The sequence below is a fragment of the Vipera berus genome (genome assembly GCF_964194415.1).
Source record: "Vipera berus genome assembly, chromosome: 3".
Lineage (NCBI taxonomy): Eukaryota > Metazoa > Chordata > Lepidosauria > Squamata > Viperidae > Vipera > Vipera berus.
In genome coordinates this window covers 47,752,384-47,776,685 of record NC_138204.1, presented here as the reverse complement: position 1 = coordinate 47,776,685, position 24,302 = coordinate 47,752,384, and the positions used below count along the sequence as shown (strand labels likewise).

General features: G+C 41.6%; 2 protein-coding genes across 3 annotated transcripts in view; both read left to right on the top strand.

Moving 5' to 3' along the window:
• PRICKLE4 (prickle planar cell polarity protein 4) overlaps window positions 1–24,302 on the top strand; it is a 326,491-nt gene that overhangs the window by 231,592 nt on the left and 70,597 nt on the right. The gene's annotated exons all lie outside the window — the stretch shown is intronic.
• On the top strand, window positions 11,582–22,850 carry TAF8 (TATA-box binding protein associated factor 8). Of its 2 annotated transcripts, none has more exons than XM_081323546.1 (8): window positions 11,582–11,629; window positions 12,887–13,043; window positions 16,373–16,471; window positions 17,530–17,592; window positions 18,486–18,610; window positions 18,908–19,055; window positions 20,167–20,309; window positions 21,270–22,850. In XM_081323546.1, exons 1-8 carry the CDS (start codon window positions 11,588–11,590, stop codon window positions 21,411–21,413), a joined length of 921 nt encoding a protein of 306 aa, XP_081179672.1. In that variant the 5' UTR covers window positions 11,582–11,587; the 3' UTR covers window positions 21,414–22,850. The 2 variants fall into 2 exon arrangements, with proteins under 2 accessions (XP_081179672.1, XP_081179673.1); XM_081323547.1 differs by lacking the exon at window positions 11,582–11,629 and adding an exon at window positions 11,647–11,667.

The window sequence follows — 24,302 nt, the reverse complement described above, 5'->3', positions numbered from 1 at the left end:
TCCATGCTACTAAACCTATGTAGCTTGGAATGGTGTTGCAATTTAAATCGACTCAGAAGATAGTTCTCTGATAGTTGTTTACATTTCCATGTTTCAGCATTCTCATTGGTTGGAGCAATACCTTCTCTCTGCCACATGTGTGATAGTTAAACAGGAAGTGGGGTGCTGAGGGGCTGTAAAACGTTTCCTGTTGTACAGTCTGCAATATACGCATACATGCTTTGATACTCTGAAGAGTTCTGTTAAAATAATCACTAACTTAGAAGAAAGCAAACCAGAAGAAAATATATTTGGTTTTAAAAAAGAAAATGAAACAGCACTGTAATTTTCCCACTGCAACAATGACCCAGCCCCTCTCCCCAAAGAGAGAATGTTTATAGAACATATTTTTTAAAATGTGCAAATATCCTGCAGAATGATGGACCTAAACAGCTACTACTGAATTGTGTGGGATGTTTTGAGTCCATTCTGAGCAATGGGCATTGCTCAGATGATACAATGTATGAGACTGGATAGGAAATATAGTGTAAGAAAATTGATTGAAACCAAGCCCACATGGGTATTGGCAAACTTGAGCAAACGATGGATATGGAAGATCATCAATTTGTAGCTTTAAAAATGCACCCTTTGGAACTCCAGTTGTGTTTTTCACTTAGGGACATCAAATTATACTATCATGCACTATCTGGCAGGCTCCGTTCTGAATATACTGGTTCCTGGTTTTGAATGTAAATGATCACTGCAGCTTTTGCCAAAAGTTATTTGAATCTTTTTCCAAATCACAGCTGGCCCATACAGAACTAGGAAAGACGCTATCGTGCAGCACAATCATTCCAATTCTGTAAACCCCCTTTAGGCTTTGGAGCCCAGCAAGTCACTGAAAAAGACAACCATCCTTTCTGCTCCAGCCTGCCTTCACACAGAGGTACAGAACATATAATTTTACAAAGGACTATTTCTTCCCTTCACCCTTATGTTAAAAACTCTTACATAAAAATATTAAAGATAGAGGAGCTTTGTCCCTCTGTGCCCTAGAATATCATAAACAGCTGCTCGGAAGAATCACTTCTTTGAATGACTGTGGGAGGTAAGTAACAGTATATTACTGGAATATTGCCACAGTTCTCTGCTATTTGCTCAATAATTTTGTTCTTTTCTATGGATATGTTCCAGGAATTCTGAACACACAAAGATGAGCATACAGAGTAGGTGGGGTGAGAGGCCATAGACATAGGACTCTTCCTTGAAATAATACTTGAACTCTAGCCGCTATCAATGGATAGAACACTATCCTGCTGCTGAACTATCTACACTTACATAAGTTACATTTATGTAGCAGACATTTCAAACTACCATCCAACAATCAATGTTTCTTGTAACTTTCAAAAGATATCTTGAAATATGTATGAAAGCAAATGTATATTAGGCAGCTAGCAAAGTATAGTAGTTAAGAACTCAGAATCATAGGACAGGAAGGGAACTTGGGGGTCTTCCAGTTCAACCTCCTGCTCAAGACAAAAGTCTTGTACCATCCCAGCCAAATGGTTCCAGTCTATTTTTGAAAAACTCCAGTGATGGAGCACCCATAACCTCAGGAAGCATGCTATTCCATTGATTAATTGCTCTCACTTTCAGAAAATTTTTCCTTACTTTTAGGTTGCATCTCTCTTAGACAAGCTTTTACCCGTTACTTCTTGTCCTGCCCTCTGTTGCTGTAGAGCAGGGGTGTTAAATTCCCGGCCCGTGGGCTGGTTTCATCATACTGAAGCCACGGCCACCTCATTGCTGCAATGCAAAAAGAGTCACGATACGTCGTGACACGTCACATGATGTGGCGAGTTTGACACCCGAATAAGTCAATTCTCTTTTCTTTGTGACAATCCTTCAAGAATTGGAAGACAGTTATCAGGTCTCCACTGATCCTTCTGTTCAATAGGCAAGACATACCTAAGTCCCTCAACTGTTCGTCATACAATTTAGCCTTCAGACCCTTTATCATCTTTGTTGCTCTTCTCTGCACACTTTTCAGGGTCTGAAAATCTTTTTGTATCATAGTGACCAGAACTGGATGCAATACTACAAGTGTGGTCTCACTTGTGTGGTGTAAAGCGGTACTATCACTTCTTGTTGTCTTGACACTATCCCTCTATTGATACAGCCTAGGACTGCATTGTTTTTTGTTTTTTTTTGCAGCTGCAGCAAACTGCTGATTTATACTTAAATGATCTACTGGGACACCTAGATCCCACTTACTACTGTTACTACTGTTCAGCTAGGTACCACATATCCTACATCTGTGCATTTGGTTTTTCCTGATCAAATTATATTGCATTCTCAACCACAGAAGCTCCCTGGGTGATTTTGGACCAATCTCTCTCTCTTTCTCTCTCTCTCCCTCCCTCCCTCCCTCCTTCCCTCTCTCTCTCTTATGCTAGTAATAGTATAGAATAGAATATAAGCATGTATTTATAACAGAGTACTAGTTATTAAAAAGTAATAGCACAGAGCAGGCGTATCAAACTGGCGGCCCATGGGAGGGAAGCGTCACTTGCAGGCCATGCCCACCCTGGCTCTGCAAAGGCAAAAAAAGTCATGATATGTCATATGTCACGTGACGCGATCAAGTTTGACATGCGTGGTACAGAGCATAGTGTAACCATTGTCATAGTATATTGCACAGTATTTGTCAAATTTGGAAAGCATCCATCTTGCTAATAAGCAACTAAACATGGTACAATTAAAACAAAAACATATTGTGTTCCAGTGGGAGGCAATTTAAACAAGGATAAAATTATATAAGGTTAAAAAGATGAAGCGAGGGCATTCAAGACACTAACCATCCCAAGGTTATATTCTCCTTTGTGAACCTAACTGAATCAGCAGAGTCAGATCTTCATATATTTCTCAATGGCCAGGAGACTGGGTGCCCACCACGTATTACTTAGTAATAGTTTGGGATTGCAAAAGAATTGAATATAAGAAGAGTTGCATACCAATTTTATATGATTTTACAAAATAAACCATTTTCCCAAAACTTAGGGAGATATAAAGAAACCAAAGCTCAGTACTTTCCCTTGTCTCTTGAGACTGGATCAGTCTAATTAAGTATAGTAGAAATAGCCAGTAACAATTGTTGATAGTGGTGGGATTCGATCAGACTCAAAGGATCCATTAAGTACTGTACATGAAAAGTAAAAATCTGTAGCACAGAAAAAACATAAGCTGCCTCTTATAAGACCTGTCTGGGTCTTTTGGCATGCAACATGAAGAACATTCATTATGTAAGAGAAGGGAGTACAAAGAATTTTTGCTTCTGTTTATGTGAAATGGACAAGGAGAATTATGTTGGATTCTTGGTGGTCTCTGAGCTTGTTTTCTTGCAGACTTCTCATGACCACTTTATGTAACATCAGAGTGATGAAGAGTGGGGTTTGCTGGGTGCTCATTTTGGACTAAATAAATACTAGCACACAAATGATAACATCTCCAGGCAGTAGCAAACTCATCCAGAGGGCGCTCTTGTCATGGCTGGGGACTTCAATCAAGCTTGTCTAAAGACAGTTCTCCCCAAGTTTGTACAGTATGTGCAATTTTCCACCAGAGGGAAGAACACTCTAGACCGCGTGTACTCTAATCTGAAACAGGCATACAGAGCATTCCCTCTCCCCCAACTGGGTACATCCGACCATCTTTCACTCCTGTTGTGCCCAAAGTATGTCCCTCTCAGGAAAAGAACTCAGGCAGTCACGAAAAGGATCAAAACCTGGCCAGTGGTGCTCTCAGTCAGTTGCAGGACTGCTTTGAAACCACCGACTGGAGTGTATTTGAAGATCAAGACCTGAATGTATACACGGATGCCATATTCTCTTATATTAAAACATGCGCTGATAGTGTGACAACAGAAAAGTGCATTAGAGTTTACAGGAATTGCAAACCCTGGATGACTGCAGAGGTACGAACACTCCTGAGAACTCGGGATTCTGCCTTTAAGACAGGGGACAGGGACACATATAGAGAGGCCAGGGCAAATCTCAGAAGAGGCATTAGGATAGTGAAACAACAATATAAACACAAGGTGGAAAACCACCTAGCAGACAACAATCCGAAGCAAGTGTGGCAGGGACTGCAGTATCTAACCAACCACAAAGGCAGTACGAGGAACACAGTTAATACTGATGCCTCGTTGGCAGAGGAGCTGAATATCTTCTTCGTTCGCTATGAGGTGAAAAGACCAGATCCTGTAGCCTCTGCTAGCCGGCCTTCTGATTCTCAGCCACTAACCCTGTGCGAACACCAAGTAAGAGCTGTACTGAAGGCTGTGAATCCCAGCAAATCCGCAGGCCCAGATGGGCTTCTGGGGATAGTGGTTAAGAACTGTGCCGACCAATTAGAAGGGGTCCTGACAAGGATCTTTAACATCTCCGTGCAAATGGCATGTGTACCATCATGCTTGAAAGCAGCTACCATTGTCCCAGTCCCAAAGAAAACTGCAGTCGAGTGCCTGAATGACTACAGACCTGTTGCATTAACGTCTGTAGTCACAAAATGCTTCGAAAGACTGGTTCTCCAACATCTTAGGACATGCCTCCCACTGGACTTCGACAAACATCAATTTGCCTACAGGGGGAACAGGTTGACAGATGATGCCATAGCTACTGCTCTACACTCTGTAGCAAGCCATCTTGAGAAACCTGGAAGCTATGTCAGGATGCTTTTTGTTGATTACAGCTCGGCTTTCAACACCATTTTGCCAAGCACTCTCATTGGAAAGCTGACTGACTTGAAATTTTCCTCCTCCATCTGCGATTGGATTCAAAACTTTCTCAGGGACCGGTTACAAACAGTGAGGGTCGGGTCTGTTTTATCCACCCCCCTGAAGCTTTGCACCGGTTCGCCACAGGGCTGCGTGCTTAGCCCCTACCTGTACTCATTGTACACATATGATTGTGTATCGTCCGACCCATCTACTGCGATAATTAAGTTCGCAGATGATACCACCATAGCGGGTCTTATTACAGGTGGAGATGAGACAGCATACAGGGGGGAGGTACAAAAACTATCCATATGGTGTTTTAACAACAACTTGCACCTGAACATCGGCAAGATGAAAGAGATGGTACTAGACTTCCGGAGGAAAAAAGAGGAACTTGCCCCACTTTACATCCGGGGGAGGGGGCTGTGTGGAGAGAGTTTCCTCCTTTAAATTTCTGGGAGTCTACCTCTGTGAAGATCTTACCTGGAATGTTAATACAACCCAGGTGGCCAGAAAGGCCCAACAGAGACTCCACTTCCTCAGGGTCTTGCAGAAGAACAGGGTAGAACAACGGCTTATGACCCTCTTTTACCAGTCTACTATAGAGAGCGTCCTCTCGTATTGTGGTTTGATATGCTGGTCTGACAGCCGCGGATAGGAAATGTTGTGTATGTAAATAGTTGCAAACAAGGGAATTAGCAGATTGCAATATAGCTGGGTTTAGAGCGGGAAATTCAGGTGCAATCATTGGTTGCAATAAACAAGAAGCGGGAAAATAGTCTCCTATGATTGGTTACAGTTCAAACAGTTCCACTATAAAAGGTTGCAACATTTGACAGTTGACAGTTGACTTATGTGTATTCAATAAACTCATTCTTTGCAAAAACCACTCTGAGTCCTCGTCTATCAGAACCAAACAATTGGCGACGAAGGTGGGATAGACAGAAGACCAGAGAATTGGCGGAATTGTCGCGCAAAGGCGGCAAATACGAAAACGTGTCACAGTCAACCGAGCGGCCGCGGCGGAATAAGGAAATTCTCCGAATGGCGCAAATTGGGTCATTGAAGGAATTCGACCCAAATTTCCCCGAGGATTGGGAAGAATACATCGGACAAGTCGAAGGGTTCCTGCTAGTGAATGGGATCACAGACGACCGGAAAAAGGCGGCAGCATTATTGACGATTTGCGGCACACCGGTCTATAGAATCGCTGTTGGACTGTGCCAACCGCAACCGGTCTCAAGTGTGCCTTATGCCGACCTCTTAGCCAAACTTAAGGTCCACTTTACACCTAGGAGATCCGAACTCTTCTGGCGGCGCATCTTTGAGAAAAGGAACCAGAGACCGGGAGAATCCATACAAAAATTTGTCGCTGCCGTCAGGGAAGCTGCAGTACGATGTAAATACGATAACTTAGAAATAAGAATTAGGGACCGAGTAGTACTGGGCTTGCGTGACGAGCAGCTACAAAACAGAATAATCGCCAAACCCACCGGCGATCTGCAGGAGGTGATCGATGAACTTTTAACGTATGAATCTACCGGGTATCGCGACCCCCCCCGCAGTAGCATGGCAGTGTCGTCCGAGATCAACCAAGAGGGCTATGTGGACTGCGGGGAGGTGGACCAGCAGTGGGAAGAAGATATTGCTGAAGTCTCCAGGCGATTCGGAAAATTGGCGCCAAGACCACCCAGAAGTGAGGGGCCTGAACCTAACCGCCGTCAACAACCCGCAACTCCGCAAAGACAAGCAACAGGGGTACAACGACCATGGAGGGACACCGCAACCAGACCGCGCGACAACGACAACCAAAACCGGTGTGGCAGCTGCGGAGGCAACCATCCCCGCGCATCTTGCCGATTCCGTACTGCAAAGTGCAGGGCGTGTGGGAAGACCGGCCACATCCAGGCCATCTGTAGGAGCCGTGCTCGCGACAACCGCCTTCACGAAGTCGATGTGTGGCCCGAAGGTAAGGTAACCCCTTACTTTAGTGGCAAAGAGACCCCTAGACCCCGGGTTAAAATTCCAAATCTAGGGGAGGTGGCGCGTGTCAATCGCAGGAGGAAAGGGAAAAACAGCAATTTTCCAGATGGAAAATTAAAAATCATAGTCCATCTGCAAGGGGTTCCTTGCAGAATGGAAATAGACTCAGGGGCTTCAGTGTCAATAATTTCCAGTGAAACCCTTGAGAGAATTGAACAAATTAGTGGAAGGAAAATTCCACTTAGTTCAACAAAAATTCAATTAACTGATTTTCAAAAAAGCCCAATAAAAATAAAAGGGAAGATCAGCCTTAGTGTTAAATTTAAGGGATTTAAGGGGGTTTTAGATTTAATAGTTACTGAGGGGCATAGGACTAGTCTAATTGGCCTTAACTGGTTCCCTGCCCTGGGCATTTGGGTCGGGGGAATAAATTCAGTAATTAAAAATAAGACCCTCGAATCAGTCTGCAATGAATTTGCAGACGTATTCGATGGATCTCTCGGTAAATACAAAGGGCCCCCGATTAAATTTAATCTAGACCCCTCAGTAAAACCGATCAGGCTTAAGGCCCGAAGGGTACCTTTCGCCCTGAAGGAAAAAATCGAGGCCGAGCTCGACAGGCTTGTAGGCCAAGGAGTATTAGAACCTGTTGAGGGTGGCTTGTGGGAAACGCCGATTGTCACACCCCTCAAACCCAATGGGGATGTGAGAATCTGCGCTGACTACAAAGCCACCCTGAACATTGGAATGAAAAAACATGCTTACCCGGTCCCGACGGTGAAGCAGGTCCTCGCCACGATCCAGGACGGCGCCATGTTTGCCAAGCTAGACTTGGCGCATGCGTACTTACAATTGACTGTTTCTGAAGAGGCTGCAGAAGCACAGACGATTGTTACCCACAAGGGGGCGTTCCGGGTCCACAGACTGCAATTCGGTATTGCAGCAGCTCCAGGCATCTTTCAAGAAGTGATGGAGAGGACCTTAAAGGGCATACCTGGTGTATGCCCTTACTTTGATGATGTCTTGATAGCTGGAAAAAATGAGGAAATGTTAGTAGAGCAGCTGGAACAGGTATTGGGCAGATTTAGGAGGGCTGGATTGAAACTAAAAAAGGAAAAATGTTCCATTGGGGTTAGGTCCACTGATTTTTTGGGGTTCAGGATAGACAAGAATGGAATCCATCCTACCCCTGACAAAATTAAAGCAATTAAATGGGCTCCTGAACCAAGGAACAAGGCTGAACTACAAGCCTTCCTTGGCTTAGTAAACTTCTACCATACGTTCGTGCCACACAAGGCTGCCATTGCAGAACCCCTCCACAGACTCTTAGATAAAAAGGCTCCTTGGCAGTGGCTGAACAAACATAGAGTTAGTTTCCAAACTTTAAAGGACATTCTTTCCAGCCAATCAACTGTAACCCACTTTATAGAAAATAAACCTATTTACCTAGCGTGCGATGCTTCACCTTATGGTGTAGGGGCTGTGATCAGCCATTTGGACAACCAAGGGATACAAAGACCAATCGCATATTATTCCCGGACACTAACTAAAGCCGAGCGGAATTATGCTCAGATAGACAGGGAAGCATTAGCAATTGTGGCAGGAGTAAAAAAGTTCCATGACTACCTTTATGGTAGGAACTTTACCATACTGACTGACCACAAACCCCTGTTGGGACTGTTTACCACGGATAAACAGACTCCCCAAATCATGTCACCCAGAATGCTGAGGTGGTCCATTTTCCTCTCAGCATACTCATTTTCTCTCCAATACAGACCGGGCAAGGACATGGGACATGCTGACGCCCTTAGCAGACTGCCATTAAACATCACTGAGGATGACCCTGCCCCTGTGGGACAAATAATGTCCCTACAGGACATTCCTGACTGGCCTTTAACCGCTAAAGATATAGCTGTGGCAACAAACAATGACCCAACTTTAAAGAGAATAATGGCCTGGGTCCTGAGTGGGTGGCCAAATGCCAATCCGGATGCCAAGTACAGTCCCTATTTCAGAAGGAAAGATGAACTGTCAGTTCATTTGGGATGTTTGCTGTGGGGTAACCGTGTGGTTATTCCTGAAATCCACAGACCAGCCATTCTATTAGAATTACATGAAGGACACCCAGGAATAGTACGTATGAAGGCGTTGGCTAGGAGCCACTTGTGGTGGCCAAGACTGGACAACGACATTGAGGAATGTGTTGCCAATTGCCACCTCTGCCAACGTTCTAGGCCAGAACACCAACACATTCGTACGCATAAGTGGGAGCTAGCTAGAAATCCTTGGTCCAGGATTCATATTGACTTTGCTGGACCCTTCCAGGGGTTAACATTTCTGGTGGTTGTAGACAGCTTCTCTAGATGGCTAGAGGTAGTACCAGTCAGTTCATTGACTTCAGGTAGAACAATACAGGTATTAAGGGGCCTCTTTGCCACTCATGGGTTACCGGATGTAATTGTGTCAGATAATGGGCCACAATTCACCTCTGTTGAATTCCAGGATTTCCTCAAGGCCAACTCGATTAAGCACAAGACATCAGCACCCTTCCACCCATCCACCAACGGCTTGGCTGAACGAAATGTGAGGACCACGAAAGACGCTTTAAAAAGAATCATCCGAGGTGACTGGCATCAAAGACTGGCCGAATTCTTGCTGACCCAACACACGACCCCATGTACTGCTACCGGCAAAAGTCCAGCCGAAATGAGGTGGGGAAGGAGACTAACCACCAAATTGGACAGATTACACCCTGACAGACTTCTACCAAGTGCTGAACTGGACATTCCTAATAGAACATTTAAAGTGGGGGATTTAATCTGGGCCAGGAACTATGCACAAGGGGACAAATGGATCCCAGGGGTGGTCACTGAAATATTAGGTCCCCTGTCGTACACTATTGAGGGGGAAGGGAATAGGATCAGCAAAAGACACATAGATCAGCTGAGGAAGAGAACTAGTGGATGTGTACCAGTAGAAGGGGATCAAAGTATATTTGGGGGGAACAGTACATCCTGGTTCAGTGATAACAACATGCCAGATAGTGGGGTAGCAGAAATGCAAAATAACTCATCCCCTGGTAACCAACAACAACAATTTAGTCAGTTTGACTGGGAAATACCCCTGCGGAGTAGGCCAGTGACCGCTGATCCTCAAACACAAACAAATCCACAAAACAGCAACAGGGAAGCCTCAGAGTCAGGTAACCAAGAGCCCAGGTCCAACAGAGACATTCAGCCAAGCAGACAATCAGGGAAGGGTGTTCCTAGCAGCCAGGGCAATAGATACCCTTCTAGAATCCATAGGCCACCAAAATATTTAAAGGATTTTGTTCATAAATAACAACAACTGGGGGGTAAGGGGTGTTGTGTATGTAAATAGTTGCAAACAAGGGAATTAGCAGATTGCAATATAGCTGGGTTTAGAGCGGGAAATTCGGGTGCAATCATTGGTTGCAATAAACAAGAAGCGGGAAAATAGTCTCCTATGATTGGTTACAGTTCAAACAGTTCCACTATAAAAGTTTGCAACATTTGACAGTTGACAGTTGACTTATGTGTATTCAATAAACTCATTCTTTGCAAAAACCACTCTGAGTCCTCGTCTATCAGAACCAAACAGGAAAGTATTACAGAGGGTGGTGAGCACAGCACAAGACATTGTGGGCTGTCCCCTGACGCCACTGGGCTCACTGCCTTGGAAGAGTGAGGAAAATTCTCAGGGATGACTCACACCCTGGACGGTATCTCTTTACTCTCCTACCATCAGGTAGGAGATACAGGAGTATACCCAGCCATACCAACAGGCTGAAGAACAGCTTTTATCCATGGGCTGTTAGGCTTTTGAATGGGAAATAATTTTATAAACTTTATGCATGATTGACTTGGGAGGCCAGTGTGTTGTGCAATTAGCTCACATGGTGTAATAAGATGGAGGGTTTGTGTCACTGTAAGTTGGGGGTGGGGGCACGAAGGGAGGCTCAGCCAATCTCCAGCTATACATGGTTGTACTTTGACAATAAAGGTTCATGCATTCATTCATTCATCAATTAGAACAAACCATAACTCCAGAACATATAAGTATGCTGATAACCACCATCAATATTACATCTCTAAGACAAACTAAAAAAAGAAAAAAAACCTGAACCAAACCAGTCTTGGAAGCAGCATTCAAAAGAACAGGACTGATTGAAGACATGTAAGAAAACATAATACACATTTTTTGAGGTAGTGGGATGTAGAAACAATGGTAGTGTGGAAGTGTCCCGGTGTTCTCCTTATACATGGATAAAGCCATATTTTATCATAGCCACGGTGCTCTAATGTAGCTTAATATAGTTAATATTTAAATGTAACAGATGAATATAGCAAATAACTTAAAAATTGAATTCATCTGGAATTAAATTAGATTTAATATGGCACAGGTTTGTGAAGCTACCTTCTCACAAACGTTATTATCCTCACTATTATCCTAGTATGCTTTTAAATGTGTTTGAGCTTTGCAATGACATTTCACAATAGTGTATTTCGAAGGTAAAGTTTCATTGAGACCACTGTTTACATCCGCCCCCTCCCCAGGACAGATAATACTTCAGGAAAAATGGGAAGTTTAGCAATAACAATTATCGATCAAATCAAGTATTCAAGACACCGGTTACGGCTTTTCCTAAATCTACGGTTCATTACTGAGCTTTCTCAACCGGCGTTTTTAAGGCGGACTAATAGCTATCATATCTCAATTCCCTGTAGGACTTAAACTACACTTTCAGCCCGCCTTCTACATCTCGAAACTGCAAGTTCCAGAAGACACTGCGCAGCGGCGCATGCTCATATATACACCTATGAATCCAAGATGGCGGACCCGGGGACTGGTGGGTCCAGTACCTTTAGCACGGTAAGGATGGATCCAGGAAAACGGATTTCTTTTTTATGGTACATTAATCAAGTTGCGTTCGTATGATCTGGCAGCCTTCCCGGACTCAACTTGCAGCGTCTCGGTTGGGACGGCGCGAGGTTCCGAGCAGGAGGGATTTTTGTTCTGGCACAGAACCTCTAGAGGCGAACACTTTATGAATTACGGAATCCTTTGATTCTGATTGGCTCCAGAAACTGTCTCTCCACCTTTCAAACGTTTCCGAATTGAGGGACGGAATTAAATTGTTCAGTAGGTTTCCACGAGTGTCTATACAAAACGCGTGATAAACGCCTGGCGTGTACGAGGCATCCCAAACATGCACACAAGCATCTGAGATCGGCACAAAGCGTGTTTAGGAAGCCAAAATTTAAAATGCAAATGTTTCCTTTCCCCCTTTTATTTTGCTAGCTCTTTACACAAGCATTAACCACCTGGTATCTTCTCAGAAGGGAAAATTATCAATGTGCAACAGTTATTTTATTCCAAAAATTGAGGGATCTCTCCTTGAGCGAAAATTGAGAATATATCAGAAGCGTTCTAGGGGTGCAGGGTATAGAAAAGGTTGGGAGCCGTGTCCTAGAGTAATTGGTCACCTGAACTTGATGTGAAAAGAGGAAAACAATGCATATTGTAGCAATATTATTTTTATGTCAGGGTTCATGAATTAGTAGGAGGGAGCATTTTTCAGGGTTAAATAAGGTTCTGCTATCTCCAAATGGTATATTAATTAATAATTTGTAATTGATTTTTATTTTTAATTGTACATTGTGTAAACAGTTCAGGATATCTGAAATTTGAGTGGTGTATACATTTTTTAGTTATGGTTACTGAAAATTGGATTGTGAAGAGAATGCCAGTAGTAGTTTGGGAGCACTTTTTCCGACTAACAAAACTTTAGTTAGAAACTCTTGATTTTTTGTGATTCAGACTATGGTTTACTGCTGTTCACATGTAGCAGTAAACCATAGTTGGCTTTGCAGGAGGATTGGGTTAATGGGATGTGTAAATACACACATAATGGCTTAATATTATGAGCATGTTAATCCATTCTGTCTTGTTTAGCAAATCATACTGAAAAATTCTACTTTAGTGTGATGTGTAAATCAGCTCCTGTATGGACTTTTGTAGACTCTTTAGTTAATAACAAAAATCACTCAACAATTACCCTTGTCATTTTCTGTATTTTTTGTTTTCTTTTTTCATTCACTCTGTTTTACCTGGTTTCTCTTTCAATAGCGATCAGGTAGTAAACATTCTACAACCCCAGCGGATAATTACTATCTGGCTCGAAGAAGGACTCTCCAGGTAGTAGTTAGTTCATTGTTGACAGAGGCTGGATTTGAGAGTGCTGAGAAAGCTGCTGTAGAAACCATGACAGAGATGCTTCAGAGCTGTGAGTATTCCCAATTATATAGTAGTGGCTTCAATAATAACTTTTCCTCTGTAAAATCCATTAGTTATCCCAAAGATGCTTTTTCACAAGGCAACTGGACTTTCTTGTTTTCTTTGAAGACATTTCACTTCTCATCCGAGAAGCTTCTTCAGCTCTGACTGGATGGTGGGAAAAGGAAAGATTTATACTCCTTCAGATAGCTGTTCATTTGCATTCTTTTAGCGAATCCTTAAAGTTGCCTAGGGACACGGTGGCTCAGTGGGTTAGGATGCTGAGCTCATCGATCAGAAGGTCGGCAGTTTGGCGGGTCGAATCCCGAGTGCCGTGTAACAGAGTGAGCGCCTGTTACTCGTCCCAGCTTGTGCCAACCTAGCAGTTCGAAAGCACATAAAAATGCAAGTAGAAAAATAGGGACTACGGTGGGAAGGTAACAGCGTTCCGTGTGCCTTTGGCCTCTAGTCGTGCCAGCCACATGACCATGGAGACATCCTTGGACAAATGCTGGCTCTTCGGCTTTGAAACAGAGATGAGCACCGGCCCCTAGAGTTGGAAATGACTAGCACGCATGTGCAGGGCAACCTTTACCTTTACTTAAAGTTGCCTGGAGGCTTATCTGTGTCTTCAGGGTCACCTGAGTAGTGCAAATAGGTGTGGAGCCTTCTTGGAACTGTTGAAAGGACTGTAGTAGACTAGAGATATATGATATCATATCCCTCCCCCTCTGTTGAGAGAGGGCTGTTCATTTTTGACATAGATGGCCTCTTTGATCCCTCTTTCAAACCAGCCGTCCTTTCTATCCAAAATGTGGACTTTGCTATCTTCGAAAGAGTGGCCTTTATCTTTTAAACGCAGATGGACTGCGGACTCTTCTCCTGATGGGGTTGCTCTCCTATGTTTATGAAGTTGATGTTTCGTTTCCCCAATGTACAGATCTGCACATGGCTCGCTGCATTGTACTGCATATACCACGTTGCTCAGTTTGTGTCTGGGTGTTTTATCCCTGGGGTGGACAAGCTTCTTCCTTAGTGTATTCTTAGGTTTGAAGTGTGCACGTATGTTGTGTTGGTTTAAGATCCTCCTGAGCTTTTCTGACTGAGAATCTCCATAGACAAAATCCATTAGTGTTTGAGAAAACAATTAACAAAAACTGAGTGAAGAGCAAAAACACAGGCACTTCCATGCTCTGCAAGTTCTATTTATTTTGAAGTGACTTGAAAAGGATTTAGCAGTGTTGGCTACATCTTCTGTGATTTTTGCCAAACTAGGAACACAGTTCTGCATAGGAAGGCAGACAAGGCATATGAGAGGAAGACTGAGCAATCTTCCTATTTCATCTTGTGTTGGCTATTCTGTCAAAACCTATTTTGAAAAACTCAGATTCTTTGGTCAGTTTCTTGTCATTATTTAAAGAAAGGAATTGCTCTGGTGTTCTTTTGCCTCATAGATCCCTCAGAAAAATAAACCGAAGCATCTGGTTGTTTACATTTATGTCTGTTGGTGGCAACATTTATGTCTGTTGGTGGCAAATGGATACTGGGAATTCGTTCTTACAAATGTTCAGTGTACATATTTTGGGGATTTGTAATAGTAGGAATTGTTTCTGCCACTTAGCAGCAACATTGATTGTTGTAGCATTGCTGAATATAGAATGGAGCTTCTTGATTGATTTTACTATTTTTATAGAACTATTACCATTTTTCATTACAAACAAAAATACTTACGAATAATCTTGGAATCCATTGCTTTTCTTTAATTTTCAATTTAATTCAATTTACCATTTAATTGGTGAGATCATAGGAACATTTCTGATACATATCATACCAAAAGATTATTTAGTCCAGAATTCTGTTTCCTATTGGACCAACTAGATAGCCTGTTGACTCCTGCTCTGGTTCCTTAGGAGCTAGTATTTAGAAGCTTGATGCCTCTGATTGTTGAGATGGTATATAACCATTGTGATTAGCATCTATTGATTACCGTACCTCATCCTCTGTGAATTTGTTCAAGTTGCAAAATTTCCCAAACTGGTAGTAATCATTACATTTTAAGAAACAAATTCTAGACCATGTATAAAATATTTCCTTTTATCTATCAGATAGTATACAAATTTAAATAATAATGTTAATAATTTTGGTTGTTTCTCCATATCTTTCCCAAGACTATAGTGCTGTTTAACTGCAGCAACCTCACCTATATTCAGAATTTCAAGTGCAGTTGGAGCATAAACAAGTATAGAAACACTGTGAAATAGTTTTATATCTGATCATTTTTGAAACTGTATCTTAAATATTTCACAACTTCTGCTTTATTCCATCTTCATTATTTATAAATAACTCAATGAGATGACTATCCCAAGAATTAATTCTTTGCTGTATCAGTGTTTTCATCTTGATTATGATTGTAAGATTATGTAACTGGTTCATTACATCCAACTCGGACTATATCAGTATGTGTGTATATACATATAAAAAAGGTAAAGGTTCCCCCGCACGTGCGTGCTAGTCGTTTCCGACTCTAGGGGCCGGTGCTCATCTCCGTTTCAAAGCCGAAGAGCCAGCGCTTGTCCAAGGACATCTCCGTGGTCATGTGGCCGGCATGACTAGACGCCAAAGGCGCACGGAACGCTGTTACCTTCCCACCGGAGTGGTCCCTATTTTTCTACTTGCATTTTTACGTGCTTTTACACGCATATAGTTAGGAATCCTGTCACTGTAATGAACCATATTGTATGTTTGCCTATTCATTCAGCCATAGGAAATGCTAACATCCATTTTTCTGTAAAGTCTAGTTTGTTTGGCAATTCCTGAAACATAAAAATGGACCTCTTTGGTCAGCTTTTCTTGTTTTGCGTTTACTTTAAGGACATATCTTACAAAATGGTAAAAGACTCATGTTCGAAAGTACTATGAATAGCATATAATGCAGGAGAATAACAGCAGTTTTATCCATAGCTCTCCTGCTTGGCAACCTAAACACTGTAGGTGGGGAGAATTAGAATGTTTTTATTTCATCTTTATTATTTATAAATAACTCAATGAGACAAATATCCCAATGTGCCTTCCTCCTCCTATTCTCCCCAAACAGCAACCCTGTGATGTAAGTTGGACTGAGAGAGAGTGACTGGCCCAAAGTCAGCCACACAGCCGGCTTTTAAAGCTAAGGCAGGATTAGAATTTACAGTCTCCTGCTTTCTATCCTAATGCCTTAACCACAAGACCAAATTGGCTTTTCAAAGATTTAGTTTCCTTAATTCAGAATTGGGCTGATGTTGAACATGTAAGTGATTCTAGGGTTCAAATTTAAGTCCTGCATTGAACTCTCTTTTGCAGATATTTCCGAAATAGGGAGGAGTGCCAAGTCTTTTTGTGAACATACTGCAAGGACGCAGCCAACCCTTTCAGATATTGTGGTCACCTTAGTCGAAATGGGTAAGTGCCAAGACGGTGGGTTTATTTTCATGTTCCTGTGCTGTAGATGCGGGAGTAGATTTGTAACTATGGCGATTGATATTGCTTATCTACAGAGGATTTACATTTGGCTTCTTTCAAAATGAATCCTAGATTTACTGAATCAAATCATGAAGATTAGCAACCAGAGAATTTTATGGAGGTTTGGGATGCCCTTCTTCACTCTGAGGTCTTTGAGTGCCCCTCTAGTCCAGCCATTTGTCCTCTTTTTTTCTGAGTAGGAGAGCTGAATTATGCTTATGTAGGGCTTTGGAGAGACAATGTATGTCTTGCAGTATAAAATTCAATATAAATACTTATGCAGTAATATCCAGTATGAAATAAGTTGTCTTACACATATTTTTTTGTGATCTGACAAAAGTGAGAACAAAATACCTGAGTGTAATTCATGTGCTCAAGGATATTATGTCAGAGCAGCTGAAGACAACACAATCCTTTTTCAGTTTTGTTTTGTTTACAGACAGGTCCTATTTTGTGATTGACTTTATATATGTGATTGACTGTATTCTTAGGAGATGCGTATCAACTTGTCAGAACAGAATGATATATTTGGATATATTCTTGTTCTACTGTCCTGGGTCCTCTGTAGAACTCTGTAGAGCAGACATGTCAAACTCGTGACGTCACGTGACATCGCACAACGTATCGGAGCTTTTTTGCCATCGCCGGCAATGGGGTGGGCACGGCTTCAGTATGATGAAACCGGCGTGCGAGCCGGCAGTTTGACATCCCTGCGTGTAGAGCAATGTTTCCTAACTGGGCAATTTCCAAGTAGATTGACTTCAGTTCCCAGAATTATCCAACTAGTACAACCATTACTAAGAATCCTGCGACTTGAAGTCCACAAACTGGAAGTTCCCCAGGTTGGGAAATACTGTGATAGAATCAAGAGAAGGGAATAGATTGAATACTGCTATGTGTTCCCTCAGCCCAACTAGTGCATCTGAATTTAATTAATTAATTTCAAATGCATTCTGGATCTGACTTGCTAAAATGCTTTTTCTTTTTGTATATTCTAGGCTTTAATGTTGAGATGCTCCCTGCATATGCTAAACGCTCCCAACGGATGGTGATCACTGCACGTATGTAAGCTGTTTTCCAGTATGCTGTTATTTCTTAGTGTATTTCCTGAAAAGGAGTGCAGTGCATTAGTTCAAAAGTTCGTTTAGATGATTTAGAATTGTGCTAATTTCTCTTTAACATGGTATTGTATTCTCAAAGGTAAGAATAATTTTTATAGCATGCATACACATTAAAAATATTTTTATGTACCTTTTTTCTGGAAGCCTGTTTTTCTTGGAATCTCCCTTTATAGCTATTTATATAGAATGAAAGGTTAGCCTACCTGACTTATGTCTGTTGTACATTATATGGCTTTTCAAGCTATTTCATTAACAATCTTTTATTAAAATTTTCTGTGGTACTCTTAAGCAATACATATCTGTAGATTTAAGCAGATTTAATGTCAGCCAAACTTCTGTTGAAATCAGTGGTTAAAGGAGCATCTGGCAGACCTTTAAGAATTTCTCACTGAAATCAGAGTGTCAATATCTGGAATGGACTATTTATGCTGATTCAGGGCTGATAATAGGTGAGGGATGATCCATTTTTAGAATATCCCATTTTTAACAGCCATTAGAGGACCTCTGTCCTCTGTTTAGAAGATATAGCTGTGCCCCATTCTGATCATCTACCATGCCAACTGAGGAATTTAGAATGGTGCTGTTGAGCCCTGAATATGAACTGTGTAAAATTTCCTATAGTTTTGATGGATTCCAATTTGTTAACCCATGTTATTTCAGGTGTTAAATATTTTGCTTTTTCATGTTATGCTTCCTGAACAATGTTCTTTCATCTATTTATCTGAACAAGTTATCATATTAAATGGGAGAGCCACTGCATTATCTTTCTTTTCAAGTTGACTGATAGCATTGTGGTAGAATTGTCATCATCAAATTTCCATTTTCAATTGCAGCACCTGTAACAAATCAGCCTGTGACCCCAAAAGCCCTGACAGCCGGACAGAACAAGCCTCATCCTTCTCATATCCCTAGCCATTTCCCAGAGTTTCCAGATCCTCATACTTATATCAAAACACCAGTAAGTCTTACATAAAACAGTCGTAAAGTACGGTTAAAAAAATACATAAAGTGATACAAGACTATATACAGTAGAAATTTTCCTGTAGTGTTAAATGTATGGTTGTTATATTTCAGTTTCCTAGAATAGAAATTCTTTTCTGCTATTTTTGGAAGACGTGCTATGAATAAAAAAGCTTTGATTCTCCATTAAATGTGCATGAGGGACTGGCTCCCCCCCCCCTCAGTAAGTGGGAGAAATGCATGTGATAAGTTAATGTACAGTACTTATTTCTGTTTTCCCTTCCTTTGCCTACAGACATATCGGGAGCCTGTATTGGATTATCAGATCTTACGAGAAAAAGCTGCTTCACAGAGACGAGATGTTGAAAGAGCTTTGACCCGGTTCATGGCAAAAACTGGAGAGACGCAGAGTCTTTTCAAAGATGATGTCAGCACTTTTCCTTGTAAGAGGCGTCTAAGCTGCAATTGGGGGGGGAAGATAGATTGTTTAACTTTTTTTGTAGCTGAGAGTCATCTATCTATCTATATATATTTGAGATGATGATGCTAGTGGAGATAGTGGGGATTAAAATATTTGGAAGGTTTTCTTTTGTGTGTGTTTTTGAGATGTGTTTTTTTTAAAAAAAATTAAATATACTTACTAAGTCTAGCAGAGCATATTTGGTCTAGAAATTAAGGTGCTAGACCAAGAGTGGGGAAACCCGAGTTCCAGCATTGACTTTAGCATGGAAACCATCTACACATCAGCCACCTCCAATGTAGCTGGAAGGCTTAGGCCAGGGGTAGGCAACCTCGGCTCTTTTATGACTCATGGACTTCAACTCCCAGAATTCCCGAGTCAGCATAGCTGACTGAGGAATTCTGGGAGTTGAAGTCCATGAGTCATAAAAGAGCCAAGATTGCCTACCCCTGGCTTAGGCTCTTCTGGAAGGTCAGGAGTATTGGGACAGATCTCACCTGTGATGGGAGAATATTCCAGAGGGTGGGGGCAACAGCAGAAACCATCTTCTCCTGGATCCCACCAGCTGAAATTCTTTGGCTGACAGTAGGCCTTTTCTGCTGCAACAAGTGGGGCAGGTTAATCCCATTGGGGTAAGGTGGTTCTTCAGATACCTTGGACCCAGGCCATAAAGAGCTTTAAAGCTGATAACCAACACCTTGAATTGGACCCAGAAGGCAAATAGGCAGTGAGTGCAGCTCACATAACAGCAGTGTCACATGTGCCACCTGAGGGGTCTCTAGAACTGTCTGTGTCACTGTGTTCTGTACCAGTTGTAGCTTCCGAATACTCTTCAAGGGTAGCCCCATGTAGAGCATGTGTAATAATCCCACTGTTGAGAGATGTTCAACGATAACATCCATTACACACAAAGTTGCAGTATATCTCTTCACAGCTTGTAATGGTAATGGATGATCTGAAATAATCTGCTTCTTTCTTTGTAAAACCAACTTTCCTCCTATGCTTCTTATATTTTTAGGCTGATTACCTGAGAGAAGAATCTGGAACCACTTTTTTCTGTCTGGTTTCTAAAATCATTTCTCCTTTATCTTCAGTGATAGCTGCCAGGCCTTTCGCAATACCCTACCTGACAGCTCTGCTTCCTTCTGAATTGGAGATGCAGCAGATGGAAGAGACTGATTCGTCCGAACAAGATGACCAGACAGACGCAGAGAACCTTGCTCTACAGATGAGCATGGTAGAATTCAAGACATTTTTCTTAATTCGGTGTAATATAAGGTCTAAATTTCTGGAAATTCTATATGGAACACAGCCACCTTGTAAATGAAATTTGTGGATCAAGTCCAAATTTGCTAGATAATTCTAGCTGCAAAAAAATGCTTAAAAGTTAGAAGAACTTTGGAGCAAGCCTGCCACGCGGCAGTGTGGTTTTCCCTCTGTAATATGTCCTTTTCTGCTTTGGGGCAGCTTTTGCATCTACAGAAGAATGAACCAGTATAAGGGAAGAGAAATGTAGTAAGGAAGATGCCCTTGGTTTTGATTGGAACAGACTAATGTTGGTGCAGTCTGATCTAGGTTTATACCGATGATAGATGAGAGCTATGCTTCCATCTTCATTTGGCAGGAATCTGGCATGTGGGTTAATAGGCGAATTAGGTTGATTAAACAATTAAACATATAGCATTGCAGGATAGGGATTGCTGGTTCAGTTATTTGAGAAAGAGAATGTCTATTCTCCATCTCCCTTAGCAGTTGGGTAAGCTTTGCCTGTGGCAATATCATCCATCAGCAGAATCTATCTAGTTAAATGTTAAAGTGGCAAAATATCCATTTAAAAATAAATGGTGCCAAATCATCAGCAGTCAGAGTAACACATCCTCAAAAATACACAGTAAGCAGACCCTAGATTATTGCATGAGTTATCTCATTTTACCCTATTCCTCAACAGCAGCTTTTAATCCTAAGAAGTGAACTTCATCAATGCTTTGTCTTATACTACTTTAATTCCAGAATGTTTCTCCCCCCCCCTCCCCCCATATTGTTCATCAGAGACCACCCTGTTCTCTGGGATGTACCAGAATTGTGTGCCTGTTGCATGGGGTCCTGTATCTCTGTTTCTCTTCTGTCTTGGTTTTTCTTGTGGATACTGATTTTTTCAGCTTTGAATCTGATATTTACTTTATGTCTTATCTGCCAGGACGATTCAGGAGCTGAGAAGGAGAATGCATCAGTACTTCAGCACAATACTTCCCTTTCTGGCAGTCGAAATGGAGAGGAGAACTTGATAGACAATCCTTACCTCCGCCCAGTGAAGAAGCCCAAGATTCGTAGGAAGAAGTGAACAAATCGATGGAGCAGAGTAAAGAAGGAACAGTTTCTCGTGATTTCTGCACAGTTAAGATAGGGCAACTGGAAAGGCAGAACAACCCTCCTGGTTAAGAGCGGTGGGAATACTGGACTCCCCAGTTGCTATTTTCTTCATCTCCAACAATTTGTGATAATTTAAGGTGAAATCTGAAAGAATGCCTTAGAAGCACTAATGGCCACATGGATTGAAACTTGTCTCTGCCTAAGAATAGTATACTGCTAGCTTCCAGTTGTTGCTGCAGCTCTTCATCCTCAGGAGCATCTTCTTTCCAAGAATTGCAAATGGATGAGTAGGGGGCATTGCAGAGGTTTGTTCTCCCATTTTGCCAAGTACAGAACTCCCTAACTGGAATTCTTTCTTGTTTTTGGGTCATCCCACATTGTTGAATACAATTTTCCTGGGGTAAAAGTGGCCTCTGGTGCCAACTGGATATCTACTGTTGTGCCTTTAAAAACTGAGGCTGTTCAGATCTACTCAGCTGACTATTTTTCAAGATCTAGAAATATCTGAAATGGAAGGTTTGGACTAATGCTTTCTCTAGCATGAGCTATTGGGAGAGGAAAGAAGGGAAAGTGTTGTCCAGGTGTAGACACAAGGTTGATAGCACATTTATCCATGGCAGAGTTTAAGAATAATTTCTGCAAGTGCATTTATAATTCAACACATTGACTGTAACTTTTCTGTCTGGCTTCATACAGCCCCCCGAGTATTTTGTTTTGACTCTTGAGTTTTTGTAAGTTTTGTATTTTCTGTAATTTGTCAGTAGAATTATTTTATGTCCATCTCTTATTTCCAATATTTTTCTATAAAGCAAGGTGCACATGCCACACTGAACTTTCAGGAATCCCATTTGCTATCTCACTTGTTAAATCAGAAATATCCCTTTTTAAAATGGCTTTTAGAAAATGCCTTTTCTATAGGGAGCAAAAGAAGTAGAGGGTACAGGAGATACGTTTTCCCTTTATTCTAAAATGGCAGCAACTGCATTTCATTGAAAAGCTTTAAGTGTTGATTTTCCAGCAACTGGTACTTGTGGTCCGGGAGTTTTTGGGGTTTCAGCTTTAGTCTTCACATTTACAGAAGTATACAGAAACAGCTCTGTTACGGGCGTTCACTGGCTGATAAACCTTATGGCCCATCAAGGTTTTCTGCTATTTCCCTGATTGAAATGTGAGATGTATACTTAATTAAGGAAAATATCGTGACTTCTGTCATATTGCAATGTTCTTCAAAGCATTTTTACCTCTGCAATGAAGGGACCATTCCTTATTCTGTTTTCTCTTAGTGCTCTGATTTTTCAGCACTGGGGTTGCTGGTGAGGTGGGGGCATTGATTAAAATCTCAGTAAAGAAATTTAGATTTCTACTGACCATCTGCGTCTTTGTATGTGCTCTCAAAAATAAAATAATATTCTCTTACACATTTAAACTATCAAAATTCTGAAAGATTTTTTAAAAAAATAAATAAATCAAATGCTGGAGAAAAAGTTTGTTCTGAGCCAACAAAGGCTGCTACACTCCATTTAGATACAGTGTACAGATTATAAACATACAATATATAAAAGGTAAAGGTTCCCCCGCACATGCATGCTAGTCGTTTCCAACTCTAGGGGTTCATCTCCGTTTCAAAGTGGAAGAGCCAGCACTTGTCCGAGGACGTCTCCGTGGTCATGTGGCCAGCATGACTAGACGCCAAAGGCGCATGGAACACTGTTACCTTCCCACCGGAGTGGTCCCTATTTTTCTACTTGCATTTTTACGTGCTTTCGAACTGCTAAGTTGGCAGAAGCTGGGACGAGTAACAGGCGCTCACTCTGTTACGCGGCACTCAGGATTCGACCCGCCAAACTGCCGACCATCTGGTCGACAAGCTCAGCATCCTAACCCACTGAGCCACCGCGTCCCTTATACGATATATACACTGTATCTAAACAACGATATAATTCATATAGATATATATATATATATGCATACTAAATAGTATAGGGGGTTGGACTAGGCGACCTCCAACGTTTCTTCCAACATCATCATCATCATCATTATTAATGACGAGTCGGGAAAAAATATCTCTAGTTTCTGGTTGAACAGAAGAATAAAGAGTAAAACTTCAGATCAACTGACTCTGAAAGGGGAAACCAGAATAACAACATGGCCTGAGAATAGGGTATACGGCAAAATACGGAATGCTGTTATATTCCTGCATGCAGTTTTAGTCCATTAAAAGTTTATAGCTCGGCAGTTTGAGATCCAAGTGCTAAGAGATGGAGTGAGCTCCTGTCACTTAGCTCCTGCCAACCCAGCAGTTGGAAAGTATGTAAATGCAAGTAGATGAATAGGTACTGCACTTCTGTTATAAAAGTTATATATTTGGTTCAGTTATTTGAAGCTGCAGGTAATTAATTTTCTGACTATTTAATTTTGTTCCATGCAAATCCTGCAAAAGAGGTACAGCCATAGATAAATGATTAGTCTTTTTGCCAAAGCTAAGCAAATAATGATTTCTAGGCTTAAGATTCCTAGTAATGACAGCAAACCATAATTACATCTCATGATGATGTCACAATTATGTACTTGTTTTGTACTGTGACGGAAATCTATAAGTCACAGCATGAATGTGACAATAACGTGATGCATATTTGCTTCTTTTATTTATTTAGTTACTAAATTTATATGCCACCCATCTCCCTAATAAGGTGACTCTATACTATGTAAGCCAAAGTATTTGTTTGGCATTAACATAATCCATATTTTCTCACTTGCTCCCCTACTGACTGTCAGACCAGCTGCTTATCTGGTACAGATATTTCCAAATTAAATACTGCCTTCTTTTCCAGAGGTCAAGTGCCATGGACAAAACATTGCA

Excerpts from the sequence above, each read along its gene's own strand:
- TAF8 (XM_081323546.1), top strand. The coding sequence starts at position 11,588 with ATGGCGGACCCGGGGACTGGTGGGTCCAGTACCTTTAGCACG. Across the intron at positions 16,472-17,529 it reads GGTCACCTTAGTCGAAATGG|GCTTTAATGTTGAGATGCTC; the intron begins GTAAGTGCCAAG and ends TGTATATTCTAG. Across the intron at positions 17,593-18,485 it reads ACGGATGGTGATCACTGCAC|CACCTGTAACAAATCAGCCT; the intron begins GTATGTAAGCTG and ends TTTCAATTGCAG.